General features: G+C 36.0%; 1 protein-coding gene across 1 annotated transcript; it reads right to left on the minus strand.

Moving 5' to 3' along the window:
* Positions 1-895: 895 nt before the first annotated feature.
* LOC126779008 (uncharacterized) lies at positions 896-11824 on the minus strand. The gene is made up of 11 exons (XM_050502759.1): positions 11818-11824; positions 9204-9424; positions 7542-8279; positions 5492-5525; positions 5244-5428; positions 4846-5139; positions 3213-3521; positions 2485-2512; positions 2059-2441; positions 1234-1983; positions 896-1192 (listed from the first exon to the last, which is right to left on the minus strand). The coding sequence occupies exons 1-11, from the start codon at positions 11822-11824 to the stop codon at positions 896-898; spliced, it is 3246 nt and encodes a 1081-aa protein (XP_050358716.1).
* Positions 11825-21527: the final 9703 nt, after the last annotated feature.

A 21527-nucleotide genomic window follows, 5' to 3' on the forward strand; every position in this document is an offset into this window, starting at 1 on the left:
ATTTACAATTATTAGATCTTGAACACCATGTATATCAATAGTTTTTTTAATTAAACATGTCATTAAATCAAAAAAAAATGTTATTTAATAAATTAGGTTCTTTTTCTTTCCTTATCTATACTAATATTATAAAGAGGTAACGTTTGTGAGGTTGTAGGGGGTAACCTTTGGATCTACTGAACCGATTTTGAAAAGTCTTCTACCAATAGAAAGCCACATTATTTGTGAGCGTCATATTCTTCTTCGTCGTGACACTCTTGTCAGAGCGGTCGTGGTCGCCATGAAATATTATAAATTATTCGGCGCAGATGTTATTCGCCTCACGAGCCTGCGCCATATGTCCCTGTCAGTGGTAAGCCTCGTGCATTCATGCAAAGTACCGCCAACAGTTGTTTTTATTTGGTCGGTCCATCTTCAACTTGATTCAACTGTGTGATTGGCTTTGAAGCAGTGAATGACAGAGTGTCATATTAACCGAAAAATTAAAAGACAGAAGAGTCGGATTTAGTGGCCAACACGATTTTTGACAGTCAGGAAATAAATCATAGCACTCAGTACTAACCGAACCACAATTATAATTTCATCACACGTAAAAATGTTTACCGCCCAACGAAATGGACACGGTCGGCTAGTGTATATATATATAATATAAATAATTTGAATAACACGACAGTTTTATTTAATGCTTTATTATTCATAATAAGACAAATAAATACCACAGATAATATAAAGGCGACAAAATCTTAAATACAATTCAGGAGAAAATGTTATTAATTCTTAAAACAATTGTACAAAATTTGTGAACTTATAATTTTGACAATAAATAAAAGATTAAACTAAAACAAATAAATGAGCAAATTAGATAAATTAAGATTCCGTCCCTAATTAGAATATCTTAAGATTTCTCAAAATCAATTTTCAAAATGTGACCTTGTTCGTTTAGCCTGATTGGTCTGTCGATTTGATCCCAGGGCAGGAATATTTTAAGTCCGTCTCTCAGAGAGGTGGTCTGGATAGTTTCTCTCACACAGTCAACGTTGCACATGAAGTCACAGGTTTGAGTGCGAGGGTTAAAGAATAAGCCTTCAGAACAAATGCTTAAGACTTGTTGGTTGCCTTCGCAACGCCAGAATTTGTCGCAGTCTGTATCATGAGCCCAGTGTGGTACGTGACATTCATCTCTGCATTTATCTGTTACTTGTCCGCCACCTCCTCCTCCGCCTCCGCCTCCACCTCCTCCTCCGCCTCCGCCTCCACCGCCTCCTTCACCTCCACCTCCACCGCCTCCTTCGCCTCCACCGCCTCCTTCGCCTCCACCGCCTCCTTCGCCACCTCCACTACCTCCGCCTCCACCGCCTCCTTCGCCACCACCGCCTCCTTCGCCACCTCCGCCGCCTCCACCTTCACCATCTCCGCTGCCTCCGCCTTCACCGCCTCCTCCGCCACCACCGCCTCCTTCACCACCTCCACCGCCTCCTTCGCCGCCTCCACTACCTCCGCCTCCACCACCTCCTTCGCCACCACCGCCTCCTTCGCCACCTCCGCCGCCTCCACCTTCACCATCTCCGCTGCCTCCGCCTTCACCGCCTCCTTCGCCACCACCGCCTCCTTCACCACCTCCGCCACCTCCGCCTCCACCGCTGCCTCCGCCTCCGCCTCCACCGCTGCCTCCACCTCCGCCGCCACCACTGCCTCCGCCTCCACCACTGCCTCCGCCTCCGCCTCCACCGCTGCCTCCGCCTCCACCTCCACCGCCGCCTCCGCCTCCACCGCCGCCTCCGCCTCCACCGCCGCCTCCGCCTCCACCGCCGCCTCCGCCTCCACCGCCGCCTCCGCCTCCACCGCCGCCTCCGCCTCCACCGCCGCCTCCGCCTTCGCCTTCACCGCTGCCTCCACCTCCTCCACCTCCTTCGCCACTTCCTCCACCTCCGCCTCCGCCTCCTTCACCTCCACCTCCACCGCCTCCTTCGCCACCTCCACTACCTCCGCCTCCACCACCTCCTTCGCCTCCACCGCCTCCTTCGCCACCTCCGCCGCCTCCACCGCCTCCTTCGCCACCTCCGCCGCCTCCACCTTCACCACCTCCGCTGCCTCCGCCTTCACCGCCTCCTTCACCTCCGCCGCCTCCTTCACCACCTCCACTGCCTCCGCCTCCACCACCTCCTTCGCCACCTCCGCTGCCTCCACCTTCACCACCTCCGCTGCCTCCGCCTCCTCCGTCTCCGCCGCCTTCACCACCTCCGCCGCCTCCACCTCCACCACCTCCTTCGCCTCCACCGCCTCCTTCACCACCTCCGCCGCCTCCACCTCCGCCACCTCCTTCACCTCCTCCGCCTCCTTCACCACCTCCGCCGCCTCCTCCTCCACCACCTCCTTCACCTCCTCCGCCTCCTTCACCACCTCCGCCGCCTCCACCTCCACCGCCTCCTTCACCACCTCCGCCGCCTCCACCTCCACCTCCACCGCCTCCATCACCAGTTTCACAACCAGCACTCCATGGCCAATCACAAACCTAAAGAAATAGGCACAAAATTAAATTAAATTTTCGCGATATAAATTATTTATTTTAAATAATATATAGGCTTTATAAGTTACCTAACTTTTACTTAACATTTTTGGATTTTTGTTTATTTCTGTTCTGATCTGATCTGTCTATTCATATTGTAAACTAACCTCCGATCAATATCTTGCAAAATGTATGCAGTAACATACTAGCAAGCAAGATTTATTGCCTGATTCAGGCAGAAGTTTACTTAATTTTTAATCTCGGATTCAATGATTCACCCTTCAGTCTAGACTTGACTCCAGCAACTACAGCTGTATTTATATCTACAAATTCTAAGAAACACCTACTGGGATGATGTTTTAGGAACGATAAAACCAAATGCAGGCGTAGAGGAGCATATTGAGGGCAAGCACTCGGGCTATTATCTTATGTAAAAGATATGAAAAGTACATTGAATTAGAAGGACATTATATTGTTAAATAAATTATGTATATATTTTTATCGCAATTTTTAATATCCTCGCCTCAGATCTGTTCTGTCTCTCTTTCTAGATGTAATGTTGATACCGACATATTAGTGTCAATGATGTACAAGAGCCTGAGAGTGTGTATCGAATTTTATGGAATTAAGGATCTTTACAAAATCTATCGTAGTCGTATATTCGTTGATATTCTTAAACTATATAATTACTTATAAGTACGCGTACCTCTGTTTCGGGATTGAAGTGAAGACCAGCGGGGCATGACCTTTTTACTTTCTCTCCACTCACGCAGAAGTAGAATTTGTTGCAGTCATTCTCGTGTGGTAAGAGTTGATGAATGTCAAAGTCAGCTGGACAACCATTTGGAAGTGTACCAACACCTCCTCCACCACCTCCTCCGCCTCCTCCGCCACCGTCACCACCACCTTCACCGCCACCACCTCCTCCACCTCCGCCTCCACCACCTCCTCCACCTCCGCCACCACCGCCTCCATCACCGGTTTCACAACCAGCACTCCATGGCCAATCACAGATCTAAAGAAATAAAAACAGAATTAAATAAAATTTTCGGAATATAAATTATTTATTTTAAATCATATAATAGGCTTTTTAGGAGGTGGACGTTGTAGCAGTAAAATAAAACTTCTTCTTGTATTGTAGAACAGTAGAAACGGTGGAATCCGTGGAATGATTTATTAAAAAACGGAACGTGTATATATACAAAAAGTGAAGTAAAAATTAACCAATCAGAATACAAGAAAAATATAAATTGTAAAAATGTAAAAATAATATCAAATGCGCACGTCAACATTAAAAGTAGGGATTATGATTGGCGCGTAAAAACTTGTTTTGCGTCTTACTCCCGCGCTTAATTCCCCACTATCAACAATGCGCAGCTGATTCTACAAATACTAGTTTTACCGCGGCGTCGGGTTCAGTCAGTTCGAGCGGCGCGTGGAGCGAAGACACGTTTCAAGAAGTCAGCAAGTTGAGTTTTCGTTAAAGAAGTGAAACGAATTGAAGCGAAGATTATTATATGAAGATAATAAATATAAATCAGCACTTTTAAGAGCTTGACATTACGTCATACTACGTCATTGTATGCTGCTTCTTGTTTCAAATAAACAGTTCTTTTCAGAGCTATTCGTAGTTTCAAACGATGACGTCATTTAATGAGGCATGCGTGGCGTGTGTATTCTTGTTGCTATGTGCGTATCGAGACGTACTGCTACAGCTTTATAAGTTACCTAACTTTTGCTTTACATTTTTGGATTTCTGTTTATTTCTGTACTGATCTGATCTGTGTATTCATATTGTAAACTAACTTCTGATCAGAATCTTGCAAAACGTATACGGTAAAATACTAGCAAGCAAGATTTATTGCCTGTTTCAGGCAGAAATTTAAATAGATTTTAATCCGCTCGAATTCAATGATTCACTTTTCAGTCTAGACTTAGCTCTAGCTGTATTTCTATCTACAAATTCTAAGAAACACCTACTAGGATGATGTTTCAGGAACGATAAAACCAAATGCAGGCGTAGAGGAGCATATTGAAGGCAAGCACTCGGGCTATTATCTTATGTAAAAGATATGAAAAGTACATTGAATTAGAAGGACATTATATTGTTAAATAAATTATGTATATATTTTTATCGCAATTTTTAATATCCTCGCCTCAGATCTGTTCTGTCTCTCTTTCTAGATGTAATGTTGATACCGACATATTAGTGTCAATGATGTACAAGAGCCTGAGAGTGTGTATCGAATTTTATGGAATTAAGGATCTTTACAAAATCTATCGTAGTTGTATATTCGTTGGTATTCTTAAACTATATAATTACTTATAAGTACGCGTACCTCTGTTTCGGGATTGAAGTGAAGACCAGCGGGGCATGACCTTTTTACTTTCTCTCCACTCACGCAGAAGTAGAATTTGTTGCAGTCATTCTCGTGTGGTAAGAGTTGATGAATGTCAAAGTCAGCTGGGCAACCATTTGGAAGTGTACCGGTACCTCCGCCACCACCTCCTCCTCCGCCACCACCACCTTCACCGCCACCACCTCCTCCTCCACCACCACCTCCTTCGCCTCCACCACTGCCATTATCTCCATTACCAGCTTCGCATCCAGCTTCTTGTGGCCATGTGCAAACCTGAATGATACTTTCGTTATAAAATCTTACAAAATATGTATAATATAAGATATATTATTTGTTTTATATATGTAACAAAAAAATATATTTGATAATGAGCCCACCTGAAGAGTTGGGCTGAAATGTGTTCCTCGGGCACAACTTCTCTCTACTAATTGACCATGTACACAGTAGTAGAACTTGGTGCAGTCGTTTTCATGAGGCAATAGTTTATGGATACTGGAGTCAGCGGGACAGCCATTGGGAAGTGTTCCATCACCTCCTCCACCTCCACCTCCACCTCCACCTCCTCCTCCTCCACCTCCACCTCCACCTCCACCACCACCACCGCCTCCGCCTCCACTTCCATCACCTGCGCAATCTACATTTTCTGGCCAATCGCACACCTGCAAAACAAAGTTTTGATAGATATTGCTATCGAAAATACGGCTGTTCATTTATTTCTAACTAACGTCAACGCCTTGGCCAATGGGCTTTCAGGCCAGAAGTATTTACGTGGCAAAGTAGTTTACCGTGAGGATAACCTCGGGTAAGGAAACCGTCGACGTCAGTACCCAGAATGACCTTTTGCCTCAGGGCGAACCTGTAAGGGTGCATAAACATCAACACTCGAATAAGTAAAAAATCTCACACTACGTACAATGTTCTTAACGTTGTATTATAATATACGATTGATTAAATGCACATTAAAATAGTCATTACTTATGTATTTGTAGATTATAAAATGTTTTATAATAATAAAGATAACAGTAATATATTAGAAACCTTGATATGGTTATCTTTGTGAATTTATTTTTATTGTTCTGTTGTTTATTGCTGATGTTAAGAAAAGTTCAATACAAGTAGCGCAAATGCCACTTTTATCTTGAATTCCAAATATTGTATCAAGTAGATTCAAATGTGTTTGTATTATTGTCACTTTATATATATTTATTGTGTATATACCTATATATATACGACATATATACTCACACGTAGCCTTGTGGCGTAATGTCTATACCTAATACCTAATCTACTATTTAAATCCTTAAACCTCTCTCTAATCAAACATATTAGGATGTGATGATAGACAAATTAATACTTTAGCAGTTAATAAAAGTACTATGATATTAAGCAAGCATCTGCTTAGGCAAAAAGCGATTAACTTCTACATTGATACCAACATGAGCTGTAATGCCTCTTTTATATTTTGAATTTAAATAAATATTTATTGGCATGCCTTGACGAGCGACATATATCGTGACGGCTAATGTCCTGACACTCTTTTGTCGTCAGTTCATCGAATATTTTTTTCAATTGGATAAATTATGATAGTAATATATCAAAAAATCTGATAACCAAAATTATTAACAATAGACAATTGAAAGCGATTTAATTGATTGCCACCGTCCTTAAGATTCCTTGAAATTTTTACAACAAAGTTAATCAATTAAATGACCATGAATTCGTCAATGTCTCGACAAACATTTTTGCTAATCAGTGGATTATATACGTTGATAAATTTAAGGACTTTCACTTGTAAGGGATTACTTTGAATGACGGCTAATAATTTACGCATTTTTAAATATCATTGACACCAAAATAAAACCTTTGTCTTAAAAATTCAGACAAATAAATTTCAAAATTATTCTGGAATATATCATAATTAATTAGACAAACTTATTAGATCAAGATGGTTTCTTTCAATTGACAATCGAAAATATTTTAATAACAATTGAAGGTAGTTGTTAGAAAGGTTACATTGAAAAGTATATATATATATAAGAGAAATACCACTCATCACCAGATCTACTAAACTATACGCCCGATTGTCTTGAAAGAACATGGAATCGCGCTCGCGGGCAAAAGTGGACGGTCTGTGAAGTGTTTTTATATAATATAAAAATAAAAAAAACTATTTTACGCATTAACACTTAAGAAGAGATAATTTTATTAAATGTAATTCTCTGTGATCCATTATGGTGGTAATTGAATTACATAATATTTTGAAATAAAAACTGCAAAGTTCAGAGAGTTTAAAAACTACGTAGTAATACATTAAAATTTTTTATGATAATATCTACTACGTGGAATACTTTTTTGGCCACCTCATGTACATCAATGTACATGTGCGATACCGGGACAATATTTAATCTTAGTTACTAATCTTAATTCCATCTACTGTCCAGTGTACTGCTCCGAGGTATAATAACCTAGGCCTACAAGGTACCCTTTAGCCCGGCCAGCCAAATATAATATTATAATTTTGCTCTAACCACTCCGGGTCTGTGTTTGTTTTAGCTATAATGTGTACGTGACTTTTTGTAAATAATAATCTGTTTAACTGTAATGTACTTATAATATAATGTCAACATTTTAATATTAAATATTATTGGAGATTAGTAAAAAAAAGTGGTACTTACTTGAATCTTATAATTGAAGTATGTGCCTGGCGCGCATTGTCTTTCAACTTTGTCTCCAAAGACGCAGTAGTAAAACTTGTCACAGTCCGTCTCATGAGGCAACAGCTTGTGGACATCGAAGTCAGCTGGACAACCATTAGGTAACGTTATTCCAGGACTTGAAGTTGTCGATGAACTTGTTGTAGTTGGTGCTGCAGTAGTTGTGGTTGGTGCAGCAGTCGTTGTATTTGGTGCAGCAGTTGTTGTGGTCGGTGCAGCAGTCGTTGTATTTGGTGCAGCAGTTGTTGTGGTTGGTGCAGCAGTTATTGTGGTTGGTGCAGCAGTCGTTGTATTTGGTGCTGCAGTCGTTGTGTTTGGTGCAGCAGTTGTTGTATTTGGTGCAGCAGTTGTTGTAGTTGGTGCTGCAGTAGTTGTGTTTGGTGCAGCAGTTGTTGTATTTGGTGCAGCAGTTGTTGTGGTTGGTGCTGCAGTCGTTGTGATTGGTGCAGCAGTCGTTGTATTTGGTGCAGCAGTTGTTGTGGTTGGTGCTGCAGTCGTTATAGTTGGTGCTGAAGTAGTTGGTCTTTCAGGACCTGGTTGTCCTTCATCAGGAGTTGGAGTGCTTGGTAATGCTGTTGTCGTGTCAACTGGGGGACATGTTGGGCAAGGATTTGGAGGACAAGTAGGACAAGGATTCGGTGATGTTGTAATTGGTATTCCTGGTAGTGAACAGTTTGCTAGCATGGGGTGGATGCACACCTATAAAAGGAAGACAGGATAGTTTTACCTACCTAATAAATCCTTAATGGGCTTAGATAATCAAATATAGATAAAGCGCAATTATTTTTGGAGAAAAGGTAAATACAGACAGTAAATAATAAATATATTATTCAAAATACTCTCAGTTCAAAGAGATAAAAGCGACAGCTTCCTGAGTACAACATCACAGCAATATTGTGTCTGTATCTTTTTGTTTATTTCAAATATGTTAGTATATATAAAAAAAGTCGAGATAGAAGAACGCGTGAATCTTAACCGATGAACGTAGGTTCAAACCCGGAAAAACACCTCTGAATTTTCATGTGCTTAATTTCTGTTTATAAGCATTTCGTGCTTTTCGGTGAAGGAGAACATCGTGAGGAAACCTGCATGTGTAATTTCATCGAAATTCTGCCACATGTGTATTCCACCAACCCGCATTGGAGCAGCGTGGTGGAATAAGCTCCAAACCTTCTCAAAAAGGGAAGAGGAGGCCTTAGCCCAGCAGTGGGACATTTACAGGCTGTTTACTTACTAGTATATATAGGCTCTAAAAGTTAATCTTTGAAGTAGATAGTAGTAAAATATGCGTATGTGGTATTGATAAATGGATGGATCGGTAATACTGATAAATAAGGGCTAATATACACTTGGTATATCACTAAAATATGTTATCAGTCAATATATCTTAGACACTGGCTGCTCTAAGATATATAATGGGATGTGGTTCTTCTACGCCTTAAATTACTTCGGTTTTTTAGACAAGAAATACATTTTAGAGTACAGGTCATCCTAGCTATAAGAATAACCTAAAGTTAAGGGTCTCCAGCTCCAGATATCCAATCTGAAAGTAATCTTGACAGCCAAGCTGTTATGTAAAGTCGGTGGTTATGTAAAGTTTATTCATTCTTTTAGAGTGCTTACCTGATTTTCATACGAGAACTCTGTTCCAGGAGCACAGTCCGTTGGCGTTTCATATCTAAGTCCATATTCACAGTAGTAAAACTTGGTGCAGTCGTATTCATGTGGTAATAAATGATGATTTTCCGCTGGAGGACATCTTCCGTCGGATATAAAGTTAGTTGGTTCGATGTCCTGGGGTCTACCGTAGACTAGAGCTACGACGCCCAGAATCAGAAAGCTTACTGTAAAAATAAAACAATAATTTTGAATAGCCTGTCCAATATCCATAAGTTCCATGGAAAATATCTTTAGTTAATATTTATTATCATAATGTATAAAATGGGCGATGGTAACAAATGACCATTCATACTTAAAGAAATAAAGAATATATATATATATCAAATATTAATATATAAGAAATAAATATATAAAGAAAACTCGCAGAAACTAAGTGAAGGTGATGAATTATACATATTTAAGTGCAATGAGTATAGTTTTATTAAAGAATTATATTAAATGAAAAACTACAGCTGTTTTTTTTTATGAAATAGGTAGACCACGGAATAATAGTACATACAACCAATAATAAGTGGTCACCATTTTAAAGCATTCACTCCTCACATCGCCAATGCAACTTAGTTCCCAAGGTTACGTCTTGTGCCTGTATTTACACTGGCTCACTCACTCTTCAAACCGGAATAATAATACTAAATTATTGTTTGGCGGTAGAACATCTGATGAGTGGGCAATACCCAGACGGGTATTATACCACCAGGTAAAACCGGTTTGGAATGTAGAAACGACAAGAAACTCAGTAGATACTCATTGACCACCAATTGAATTACAATGTTATGTCAATCAAATAAAAAAGCCGAGATGGCCTAGTGGTTCGAACGCGTGAATCTTAACCGATGATCGTGGGTTCAAACCCGGGCAAGCACCACTGAATTTTCATGTGCTTAATTTGTGTTTATAGTTCATCTCGTGCTTGACGGTGAAGGAAAACATCGTGAGGAAACCTGCATGTGTCTAACTTCATTGAAATTCTGCCAGATGTGTATTCTACCAACCCGCATTGGAGCAGAGTGGTGGAATAAGCTCCAAACCTTCTCCTCAAAAGGGAGAGGAGGCCTTAGCCCAATAGTGGGACATTAACAGGCTGTTACTGTCAATCAAATTTTAATAAGAAAATAGACCCGAAACAAATAATTGATAATAAAAATATTTAGATAACATATATTATGCGCATACAAGACGATCTCGCGATAAATTCGATAAAAAAATAATTTACATTAGAAAACATTAATCCTATTAACAAGGGCTTATGACTAGAGCATCCGGATCGATAAAATCTATACACAATGGTTTGTCATCTTTTTTCCAATGTGACAATGTTAATGATAGAAAGAGATAAATAGCTGTAATGGATTTAAGGACACACGTGTGTGCCGTTAATAATAAGCCTTTCTAATATTCGTGCTAGATATTGTTATACATACATACATTAACATTTATATATATATAGATATAACATTAAATTATATTACTATTAAATAATGTTTGTAACTATTATTATTGTAATTGTTATTTTAATTATTATTATTATTATTTTTAATTAAAAATGAAATATTTTCCTTTTCCTAGAATTAAAAAAAAAAAAGTTTAGTAATGCTTGCATGTTTTTATTTTATTTTAGCCTATTGGACGTGTTATAAAATTGTATTAACATAAGTTTATTTATATATAACTTTATAATTTTAGCTTATTTTACCTTTTACTGCACTGAATGTAAAGTTTGTGTTGGCAGCATATGTGCAAGGCGTAGACTTAAAAGCAACCTAGCCTATATATATAGGCTAGGTTATATATATATAGTACTATATATATATAGTATACCATATATATATATATACTAAAATGACCATCCCCTCATTTTGAGAATACCGCCTCGCTACCAAATCCATTATCAGGACGTTAGGTTCCGCGGTCTATTGGAAGGTGAAGCCAAATTAGCCTAAAAGCTTTGTGTGCTCAACAAGGTAAATCTGCAATGCTTTGAGGAACTGTTTAGATTAATCCCATATATATATATATAAATAAATATAAAGGAATATTAAGAATTCCTTTAATTTAAAGGCCTATTTATATGAATAAATGTTATTGAAATTTTAATGAATTACTTAGAAGTATTTATACAGCTATAAAATATTGGGTATTTAAATGTAATAACAGCTTGTATTTTAGTGTTGGTAGCGTTTTATAAATCGTAGCTAAAAATAAATAAATTATAATTATTTGAAAATAAATAAATACATTGATTATAATTATTTTACAACAATTATTATTTTATTTTAATTTTAAATTAACGCTAATTTAAAAAATAATATTAAATTATTTGAGAGTATATATAAATTATAATATCGCTATTGTATTTTAAATACACGATAATTAGAAAAAAAAACGAAAATTATTTATTGAAAATAATTTTGATGTACATCTTTATCAATAATATTAATATATTAATAATATCTATTTAAGGCATTTTATTTGTATATATTGAGGGCTTGAATGTAAATAATTCTAATGTTAATAAAAAAATTATTATAGTTAAAATATTAATTAATTTGCAACATACCTTTCATAGCGTCAATTATGACGCAACAATTTTATTTTTGCACACACAGTTAAATCGGGATTCGTCAAAAATATACTGAGTTAATTTCAGCCCAAACGTTATTATATTGCTTTTTTAAGTTGATAAACAAGATATCTATTTCCAATAGAATTTTTATCGAGATATTAACCTAAGATTAAGAACTGTTAAGCTAATAAAAATTATCTTTGCGTGGATTAATTTTTTTTTCCCAGTAATCGTTTATTTTCAATGTTATTCATTAATTTAATACATTTTTATTCGTAAAAACAATTAATAATTGATGATGGATTGATAAATAATAATTGACACGGATTTTGTTTTTATTATTAATTTTTTTATGCGATGAGTAATATTGATGCCATTTATTCTTTGTATTAAAAGTACAAAAGTGTGGGCGCAAACAACAATGCTTTCCAGGGCACTGGAGTGCACATACTGCCAACTTCCGGAATCCTGGCTACTGCTGAGCTGCTACTACATATATATTAAAAATCAATCGATTTGTGTGAAGTCTTCTGTGAAAACAATGCAAGTACTAATATATTATATATATATAAGTACTATGTTCCATATACAGTAAGTATATGGAAAGGAATTTGTTCGTTCTAGAACATTTATTTACTTAAAAATATTTATTTTAAATTTGTCATAATATATTGAGCGTGAAACAAGACGGAACAAAATAATATTAACTACCAACCCATTGCTGTTTACCGTTAGGATATACAATTAATCATTTTCATGAAAAAACTATTAATCATTGTGTAATTTAGACATTGTAATTATAGTTTTAAGATATAAACCGATAATTATCATAGTATATAATATATTTATATTATGTAATAGCTGATTGATGTCCGGTTACTATGTTTAAGAATCTATTATTTTCGCCTACTATCGTAAAATTGTCTAATCAATAGTAAAACTGTGAAAAATTGCATATACAATTTTGATGTGTGTATTCTAGAAATGTTATGATTATAACGGTCAATGTCGCATATGACTTTCTGATATTTTCCGACTGTTCTCTGGGTGAGTTTCGAGTTTGTTACATAACACAAGCATAATTCGAATTCGAGATTAAAAATATAAATATTATACAAAAAAACACGGCCGGTAGATTTGAAAAATCGAAATTAATGATCAACAGTAAAAGCCCGTAAATGTCCCACTGCTGGGCTAAGGCCTCCTCTCCCTTTTTTTTTTTTGAGGAGTAGGTTTGGAGCTTTGAAGGTTGAAGGTTTGGAGCCACCACGCTGCTCCAGTGCGGGTTGGTGGAAATTAATGATCATTGAAATAATTTATAAGTAAAGAATACCAACAAATAAATATAGACTAAATTAAATAAAAACAGTGTTTCTGATATAAGATTTTTTTTTATAGAATAGGAAGGTGGACGAGCATATGGGCCACTGATTCTGATTTCATGCTGTCCTGAGGTAGAAGAGTGAAGTAGGAATAAGATTACAAAGTCCCTGAGTACACTCTTCAAAATAAAACCGATAGAAAACCGATAAACAATTTTACTAATCTACAAAGATTGTGATAAGTTCCCGATTCAATTCCAATCCAACTTTGATTATTGTATATTTATTCGATTCGGAACCGACCCGATATGATAGTAACGTACACTGTTGTGCCAAAACCTGACTTAATTGTTAATTATATTGCCAATAGTCGATAATTAAATTGAAGAAAAGAAAAACGGATAAACGGCAACGATCACGCTTCAATTCGATTGCGATAAAGTGACAATTTGTTAGCAGAATTGGCCGTCGCCAGGAGGTGGCGACACTATCCCGATGCTGTGAACTAAGCAGTTTCGCCTGTTTACGGTTTCCCTACGCAAATGAATTTTTCGTTAATTCTGGCATGAACGAATTGTTCTTGTAAAGCTGTTATAATAAAAAAGTATCAAGTAGACGAGGGTTTTTACACGAATGCCCAAATAATGAGTGTAATGTTTTCACCATAACTTTCAAATGCCTGAACAGATTTAGATGTGTGTGGTACCGTTGGAAGCCTACGTCACTGGCTGTATTTTAAGGTAAACAAATTGTTTATTTGTGTGCATTTTGATGTTAATGAAGTATGCTGAAATAATAATTATTATTATTTAACTTTATTGATAATCTAACATTAATTTTACCTACAATTTATATATTACTATCATTTTAATTTTGTTGCTTCATGATTATTACTAAATAAAAGACACAGTAATGTCATCGATATCTATATATAATTTGTTGGTATTCTTTTTTTTAATGTGATTTTTTTAATTCGTTCATTCAACGTTCCTCCGTGCCCTTGTGTTAAAAAATCAGCTTCACTAATTTTAGATCATAGATGGGAGTCGCCAACAATACTCGTTCCATTGTAAATTGAGTTTGGTTTTATCAAATGTCTATAAAAATGGCACCACACTGCAATTTTATCAAGTTCCATGTTAATAGCATAAATAAAATGATATCGATAGCATTATCGATATTATCATCTGTTTTTAAGTGTAACTGTAAATCATCTTTATATGAGTGATAATAATAACAGGAAACCGGAGAAATTATATTAATTAAATTAGGAAATGACATTTGCGTAAGGTCTGTAACATTGCAGATCTCCAGAGCGAAGTAAACGACATGACCTGTCTTCGATGATCCGCACCAGGGAGAAGCTGTAAAAGCTATGAGATCTTCGTACTCCAAGAACCCGCCTAGGTATTGCAGACCTGGAGTACCATGCGCAAGCGATCCCGTGTAACCTGTGGAGTGGTTAAAATACTCAGCTGCAACGAACAAAGACTATAGTTTATTTAAATTACTATATTGAAATATTGTTTATCGTACTAACGTAATCAGAGAGAATATTATCAGTCCGAAAGCTGTGAAAACTATTCAAAGGGAAAGAAAACTCCGCTAAAGAGACTAATACACATTTCTTTCACATTTTTCCAAAGTTACAAATTTTTCTAAAGTTACTGATATCCGCACCGCATATCTTATTTATTTATTTATTATATCTTTATTGCACACTATTTACAAACGTTATATAAAAGAACAGCTAATACATAAAGTATGCATCTCTTTCTGACAGTAACAGTAACAGCCTGTAAATGTCTCACTGCTGGGCTAAGGCCTCCTCTCCCTTTTGAGGAGAAGGTTTGGAGCACTACACTGCTCCAATGCGGGTTGGTAGAATACACATGTAGCAGAATTTCAATGAAATTAGACACATGCAGGTTTCCTCACTATGTTTTCCTTCACCGTCAAGCACGAGAGGAATTATAAACACAAATTAAGCACATGAAAATTCAGTGGTGCTTGTCCGGGTTTGAACCCACGATCATCGGTTAAAATTTACGTGTTCTAACCACTAGGCCATCTCGACTCTCAGACAACAGACTCTCTTTTAGTCAATCTCTATAAAAAGATTTTTGAAATGAAAACTTCTTCCGGCGCGTTGCGCTGGTTTATCGTAGGGGACATATAATCTACATTTATTTTCTCTTTTCGCTGTTTGATTATAAATCAAAATATACTTTACTTAGTGGTAGGGCTTTGTCCAAGCCCATCTGTGTAGGTACCACCATTAAATACTGCCAAACAGCAATACTTAGTATCTACTATTTAAGTTATAGGTAGGCGACTAGGCGGACGGGCAAATAAGCTACCTGATGATAAGAGGTCACCACCGCCAATTAATAATTACCATTCCTTACATCGCCAATGCTCCACCAACTTTGGGAACAAAGATGTCCCCCTTGTCCCTTCAGTCAAACTGGCTCACTCACCCTTCAAACCGAAACGCAACAATACTGTTATATACCAAACCAACCAAGCAACATTCTATTACAGAAGCCTTGCCCAAGGAAGTCTGAATTGATATCGCGGAGACGGTAACCGGTCCAAGTTTCTCTTTAGTTTTCATTCGTTTGCTACTGTTTTTTTTTTCAGAATAATAAAAAATATTATATATTTTTGTAAATACTATTATCAATTGGTATTAATGATCTAAAATACTTTCAAATTAAAAATACGTGGGTTTTTAATTTTTTCAACATAACGAACTCAGTGTCTAAAGCTTTTTGCAGCAGCACACTAAATTCCCCAACGCTTCATCGTCTGCTTAAAATGACATCACCTTTCTAAAGTTTAAAGAAACAATGAAACATTCATAACAATTACAATAATAAGTCCCATAATGGTTAAACAAATACCGAAGTTTATTTCTCATCGCTTGCACAGGACAGAGTTAGTTTCTATAACGAGTTACGATACTTTGTGCCGATAATCGATAATCTTCACGGAGCGTCAAAGTCCTCAATCACGGTTTAAAAGGCACATAACTACGCTTATTATAATAATTATATAAGCAATCCTGTAGCTTCTTACAATAGACGGAGGACAGCTGGATTTTTAGTGGATATTCCGGCGAGCTCAGCGCTGGCGAGCCCACACATTAATGCGTTTTTTTTTTGGTACAAAATTCATATTTGGTGCGTTAAATGGTAAGTTTTGACGGAGCTCCGAACAACGTACGTCAAATGATCCTATTTTCGTAGTAGTATGCACGTGTTCAAGAAAACAATGGCGCGTCTAAATATATATTCACACTCCTATTCATTGTTAATTCGTCACAATTAAATTTATTTAATTTATGACGTTAATGATATTTATAGATATTTAAATATATTTAGATATAATGTGTCTGTTTTGGTCATCTTAATTTTTTTAAAGTATCAATATAGTGGCATTCGAATTTCACAAATGGGGGTAATATGATAAATGTGTATTGCGATAACACCGACTGGCTTACTCTTCACTCCGGTACACGTGTTTGACAATGGAATAGCTTTTAAAGCTGGATGGTATCCACATAGGCCTTATTATTGTGGTATTATTATTATTACTGGTGGTAGGGCTTTGTGCAAGCTTGTCTGGGTAGGTACCACCCACTCATCAGATATTCTACCGCAAAACAGCAATACTTGATATTGTTGTGTTCCGGTTTGAAGGGTGAGTGAGCCAGTGTAATTACAGGCACAAGGGACATAAAATCTTACTTCCCAAGGTTGGTGGCGCATTGGCTATAAGCGATGGTTGACATTTCTTACAATGCCAATGTCTAAGGGCGTTTGGTGACCACTTACCATCAGGTGGCCCATATGCTCGTCCACCTTCCTATTCTTTAAAAAAAAAAAAAAAAACTAAATACAAACACCTACCAACAGGTCATTATCATATCAAGATGTTTTTGCAATTTCTTATGAACAATAGAAATCGTTTTAACATGTTAATAAATACACCAGTAGTTTTTAATTTCAATATCTTTAATATAATAACTTATGAAATATTTTCAATTAAATTAAAACAATATATCATATATTGTTAATTCGATGACAATCGCTCAGTTCCCCTTTTTTACATATGCGCGGGAAACACTCACTATCATAAACACCGTTTTGAATTCCTTAAGGACTCGCAAGGCCGCACCCTACGATCTGACGATAATCTAATTCTTAAAATTCCTTCTCACACTTCTTCTTTTTATACCAATTCTTTCTCTGTCCAAGCAGTTCGTCTATGGAATTCTTTACCACTCCACTTAAGACAATCTCAAACTATTAACACATTTAAAATCCAACTCAAGGCGTATTATTTATCTTTATAATTATCAGGGAGTGTGATGTTTTATTATCTGCCGCACTTTATTGCTATTTATTATTATAATTATCATAATTACATATATTTTTTTATATTATATATGTATGTTTATGTATATATTATTTATTTATATGTATGTATATCTAGCAATAGTACTGTGTATATATATTTATATTTATTTAAAAAATAAAAATTGTGATGATTAGTACACCTCCTTACCGCTCGCTTTATTTATTTATTTATTTCATGTCCTTCACCCAAAGGTTGTCTGGAAGAGATCGCTCTTTTAGCGATAAGACCGCCTTTTGTACAAAATAGTTTTCGTTTCTTATGTGTTTGTGTTTAAAATGGTTCTGTAACTCTTTTGGTTTACAATAAAGCATTCTATTCTATTCTACTATATTCTTGTTTTTAATAATTTTATTTTCTAAACTTCAATAATATAATTTTAAAATTTCAAATTCAATTATGTAATTCACAATAATACTTTGTTTTAATGCATATTTTCTTAAAGATGTTAAAATATAAATAAATATTTAAAAGTTAAATATTTTGTAACAAAGCAAACTCTTTAGGTAAATAAAAAATGTTACAATTTGTTTACAGTGTACACCATTTACAATTAATATCATTTCATATTTATTAGAATATCTTTATGTTCTTTACAAACGTCTTTAAGAAATTTAAACAAGTCTTCAGGCTCTGTAAAACGCGCATGCATTTAATAAATTATTTTTATCATAGAAATATTTATCTAAACAATCTCCTACCCTCATTCGTTTGTCGAGCATTTCTGTTAAAATGACACCGAAATTAGTTTCGGATGGAAAAGCTTTACGAAGTAATGTTTGCCACTCTGACCAGCTATATAAAATAGTTTTTTGACTATTATACCATTTTTTAGCATTACCCGACAACTTAGGTAAAGCAAAATGAACAATATGAAATTCACCCCACCCGTATATTTTTGCACACTCATTTACTTTCGATAGCCATAAATCGATACGATGATTCTTTACAGACGGGTCAAATTCCGGTAACAAATTGGTATTATGCGGTAAACTAGACCTTATTAAAGTTTGAACAAATTAGGCTAAATCACTAAAGTTTACTATTGCACTTGAGGAATTATTATTATTTGACTCACTTATGTGTTAAATGACATACGCTTTGGCTCCGCCGATGGCCCCAGAGAAAGATATATATTAGGCACGTTGTTCATTGATTGTCCCAGAACTGGGCTGCCACCTCCAGTCTGGAACTCACCTTCCTATGAACCCTTATCATTATCGCGTCCGGTCGCAGTATGTAGCCTCGGAGTCACAAGATCTCGTCCGGTCGCTGAATCCTTTGTTCTTTCTTCGTGACATGTGTTATCACTTCTCTGTACTGAGCTTGGTGTTCTAGGTCTATTTCTTTCACAATGGGTAGTCGAATATAGTGTTGAATAGTTTCTATTCTTTGTTTTAGTTTTCTTTTTTCTAGTGTCTTCTATTGTTATGAGTACTATCAATGTCTTCGTCAAATTGTCTTCTTCTTTTCTCAGAATGACTGCGTGATCGTGAGCATGATCGTTTAGAACTATGCATTGTTTAAACGAAAATGATCCCACTTCTGATAATAAATACACCAGTAGAAGTAATAAATTTTAATATTTTTTAATTTATTTGGATCTCTAACAGTTGAACAAGACACACATTCAAATCACTTTTTACATTAACTTAAAACTAACTATGCACAACCAATTACAGGAGAACACACCATTCACAAACACAATTACAAAATATACAAATCAAAAATAAAATAAAAACAGAAAATAAAAATATTTAAATAAAGAACAAAAAACAAAAACAGAAACAAAAGGTAGTAACTAATTAAATTTTTAAACAAATTAACAGTTTTATACTAAAAGAAACATCACATTTTTTCATGAACGATGAGATATTTCAATATCTTTAATATAATAACTTATGAAATATTTTCAATTTAATTAAAACAAAATATCATATATTGTTAATTCGATGACAATCGCTCAGTTCCCCTTTTTTATGTATGTGCGGGAAAACTATTTTTAACTTTTTTTTTACCAAACAATACCAATGACGTTCTGAAACCGATTATATTTATATAATTATTAATTAAGTGAAGTGCATAAATAAGCATTTCTAACAATATGTATACATGTCCAGTTTAGGCACAGGACCAACGGTTTTACGTGCTTTCCGAACTACGGGAATATAGAAACAATATAAGCGCACAGAATTTGACACGAAAAAAAAAATATATTAAGAAATTAAACATTTATTACATAATAATTATTGAATGCTTAAATAAGTACCTATGAACGAAGCAAAATTAAATAAAGCTGTACAAATCATAACTGCTTGGAATAGTAGCAAGAACGCTAGCAATGTTTCTTCGTTGAACTAAACTAGCTCGGTCTCCAATTGAGGCAAAAGTACGATGTCTTCGCTCTCTTAAGACAATGGCCAAACGACCCTTACGGCTATTATGCCAGAACAAACTCGAAATTCACCGCAGATAAGGGTCGTGAAATGTCAGAAAGTGATATGCGATTAAGATCATAATAATCATGGCATTTTAAGAATAAACGCATCAAACGTGATATCCTATTTGTGTGGTGTATCAAAAGAAATTGAATATATATCACCATAAGTCGGTGGTCAACATTTCACAGGTGAGTAATGAAGTGAGTTTTTACATAATGTTTTTACATCTGTAATCTCTATCTGTAACAGCCTGTGAATGTCCCACTGCTGGGCTAAAGGCCTCCTCTCCTCTTTTTGAGGAGAAGGCTATAATTATGTTTTTACATAATAAATTAAATTCTGTATAATTGTGTATTACAGCAAACGCTTTCATGTTTACACCAAAGTGAATCAATTTGTTTAAACCGTGTAATATTGGCATTAATCTAAGAATGTGGAAATAATCATTTTATAACTACGTCTAAACGAAAAACATGCACACCGGATACAATTTTTTTTTTTTTTATAGAATAGTAAGGCGGACGGGCATATGGGCCACCTGATGGTAAGTGGTCACCAAACGCCCTTAGACATTGGCATTGTAAGAAATGTCAACCATCGCTTACATAGCCAATGCGCCACCAACCTTGGGAACTAAGATTTTATGTCCCTTGTGCCTGTAATTACACTGGCTCACTCACCCTTCAAACTGGAACACAACAATATCAAGTATTGCTGTTTTGCGGTAGAATATCTGATGAGTGGGCGGTACTTACTTAGGCGAGCTTGCACAAAGCCCTACCACCAGTAATTATAAAAAGACTTGAAATAAATTTACATATTATTACACTTTGTTGAAACGATTTTCGTTGATTCAATTTCATAACGAATATCGTGATGTCGAGAATGACGAGGCTGTCTCGCGTGTTCTCGTTACTCCGCTCATCCACCCTCAGCTTTTCTTCTCCTTTTTGTCCCACCTCTCACTTTCAAAAGTACAGGTCCAAAGAACATTACATTACAATTACAAACAACTATTACATTGGGCAAAGTTGAGCACGGCTGGTCATAGTCATTGGCGCTGTAAGAAATATCAACCATCCCTTACATCCTCAAGATGCTATTAAGATGACCTTAGAACCTAATATGTTATTTCCCTCGTGACTATAGATTCAGATCATATTCAACATAAGTGCACTTTGGTAATGGTAAATAATATGTGATTTATTTATTTGGATCTCCAACAGTACATAAAATACACCCAAAACATGCTTTTAATTTACTTAAACTAAATATGTATTACCAATTAGATGAGAGCACACGATTCCCAGCCACAATTACAATGCATAGATTAAAAAAAGCTTAACAGTAATTTATCAAGTAACTGAACATGACATTTTTTTGTGATGTTTTACCTTCCCAGACGGGGACCAAGGTCATGTTCAATAATATAATCATCCAAGTAAAGTGTTGGCTGTTTATGTTAACTGGTAATTTAATACTTAATTATCAAATCAAATTGATCAAGCGAAGCCAGAAT

This window comes from Nymphalis io, chromosome 28 (assembly GCF_905147045.1).
Source record: "Nymphalis io chromosome 28, ilAglIoxx1.1, whole genome shotgun sequence".
Taxonomy (NCBI): Eukaryota; Metazoa; Arthropoda; class Insecta; order Lepidoptera; family Nymphalidae; genus Nymphalis; species Nymphalis io.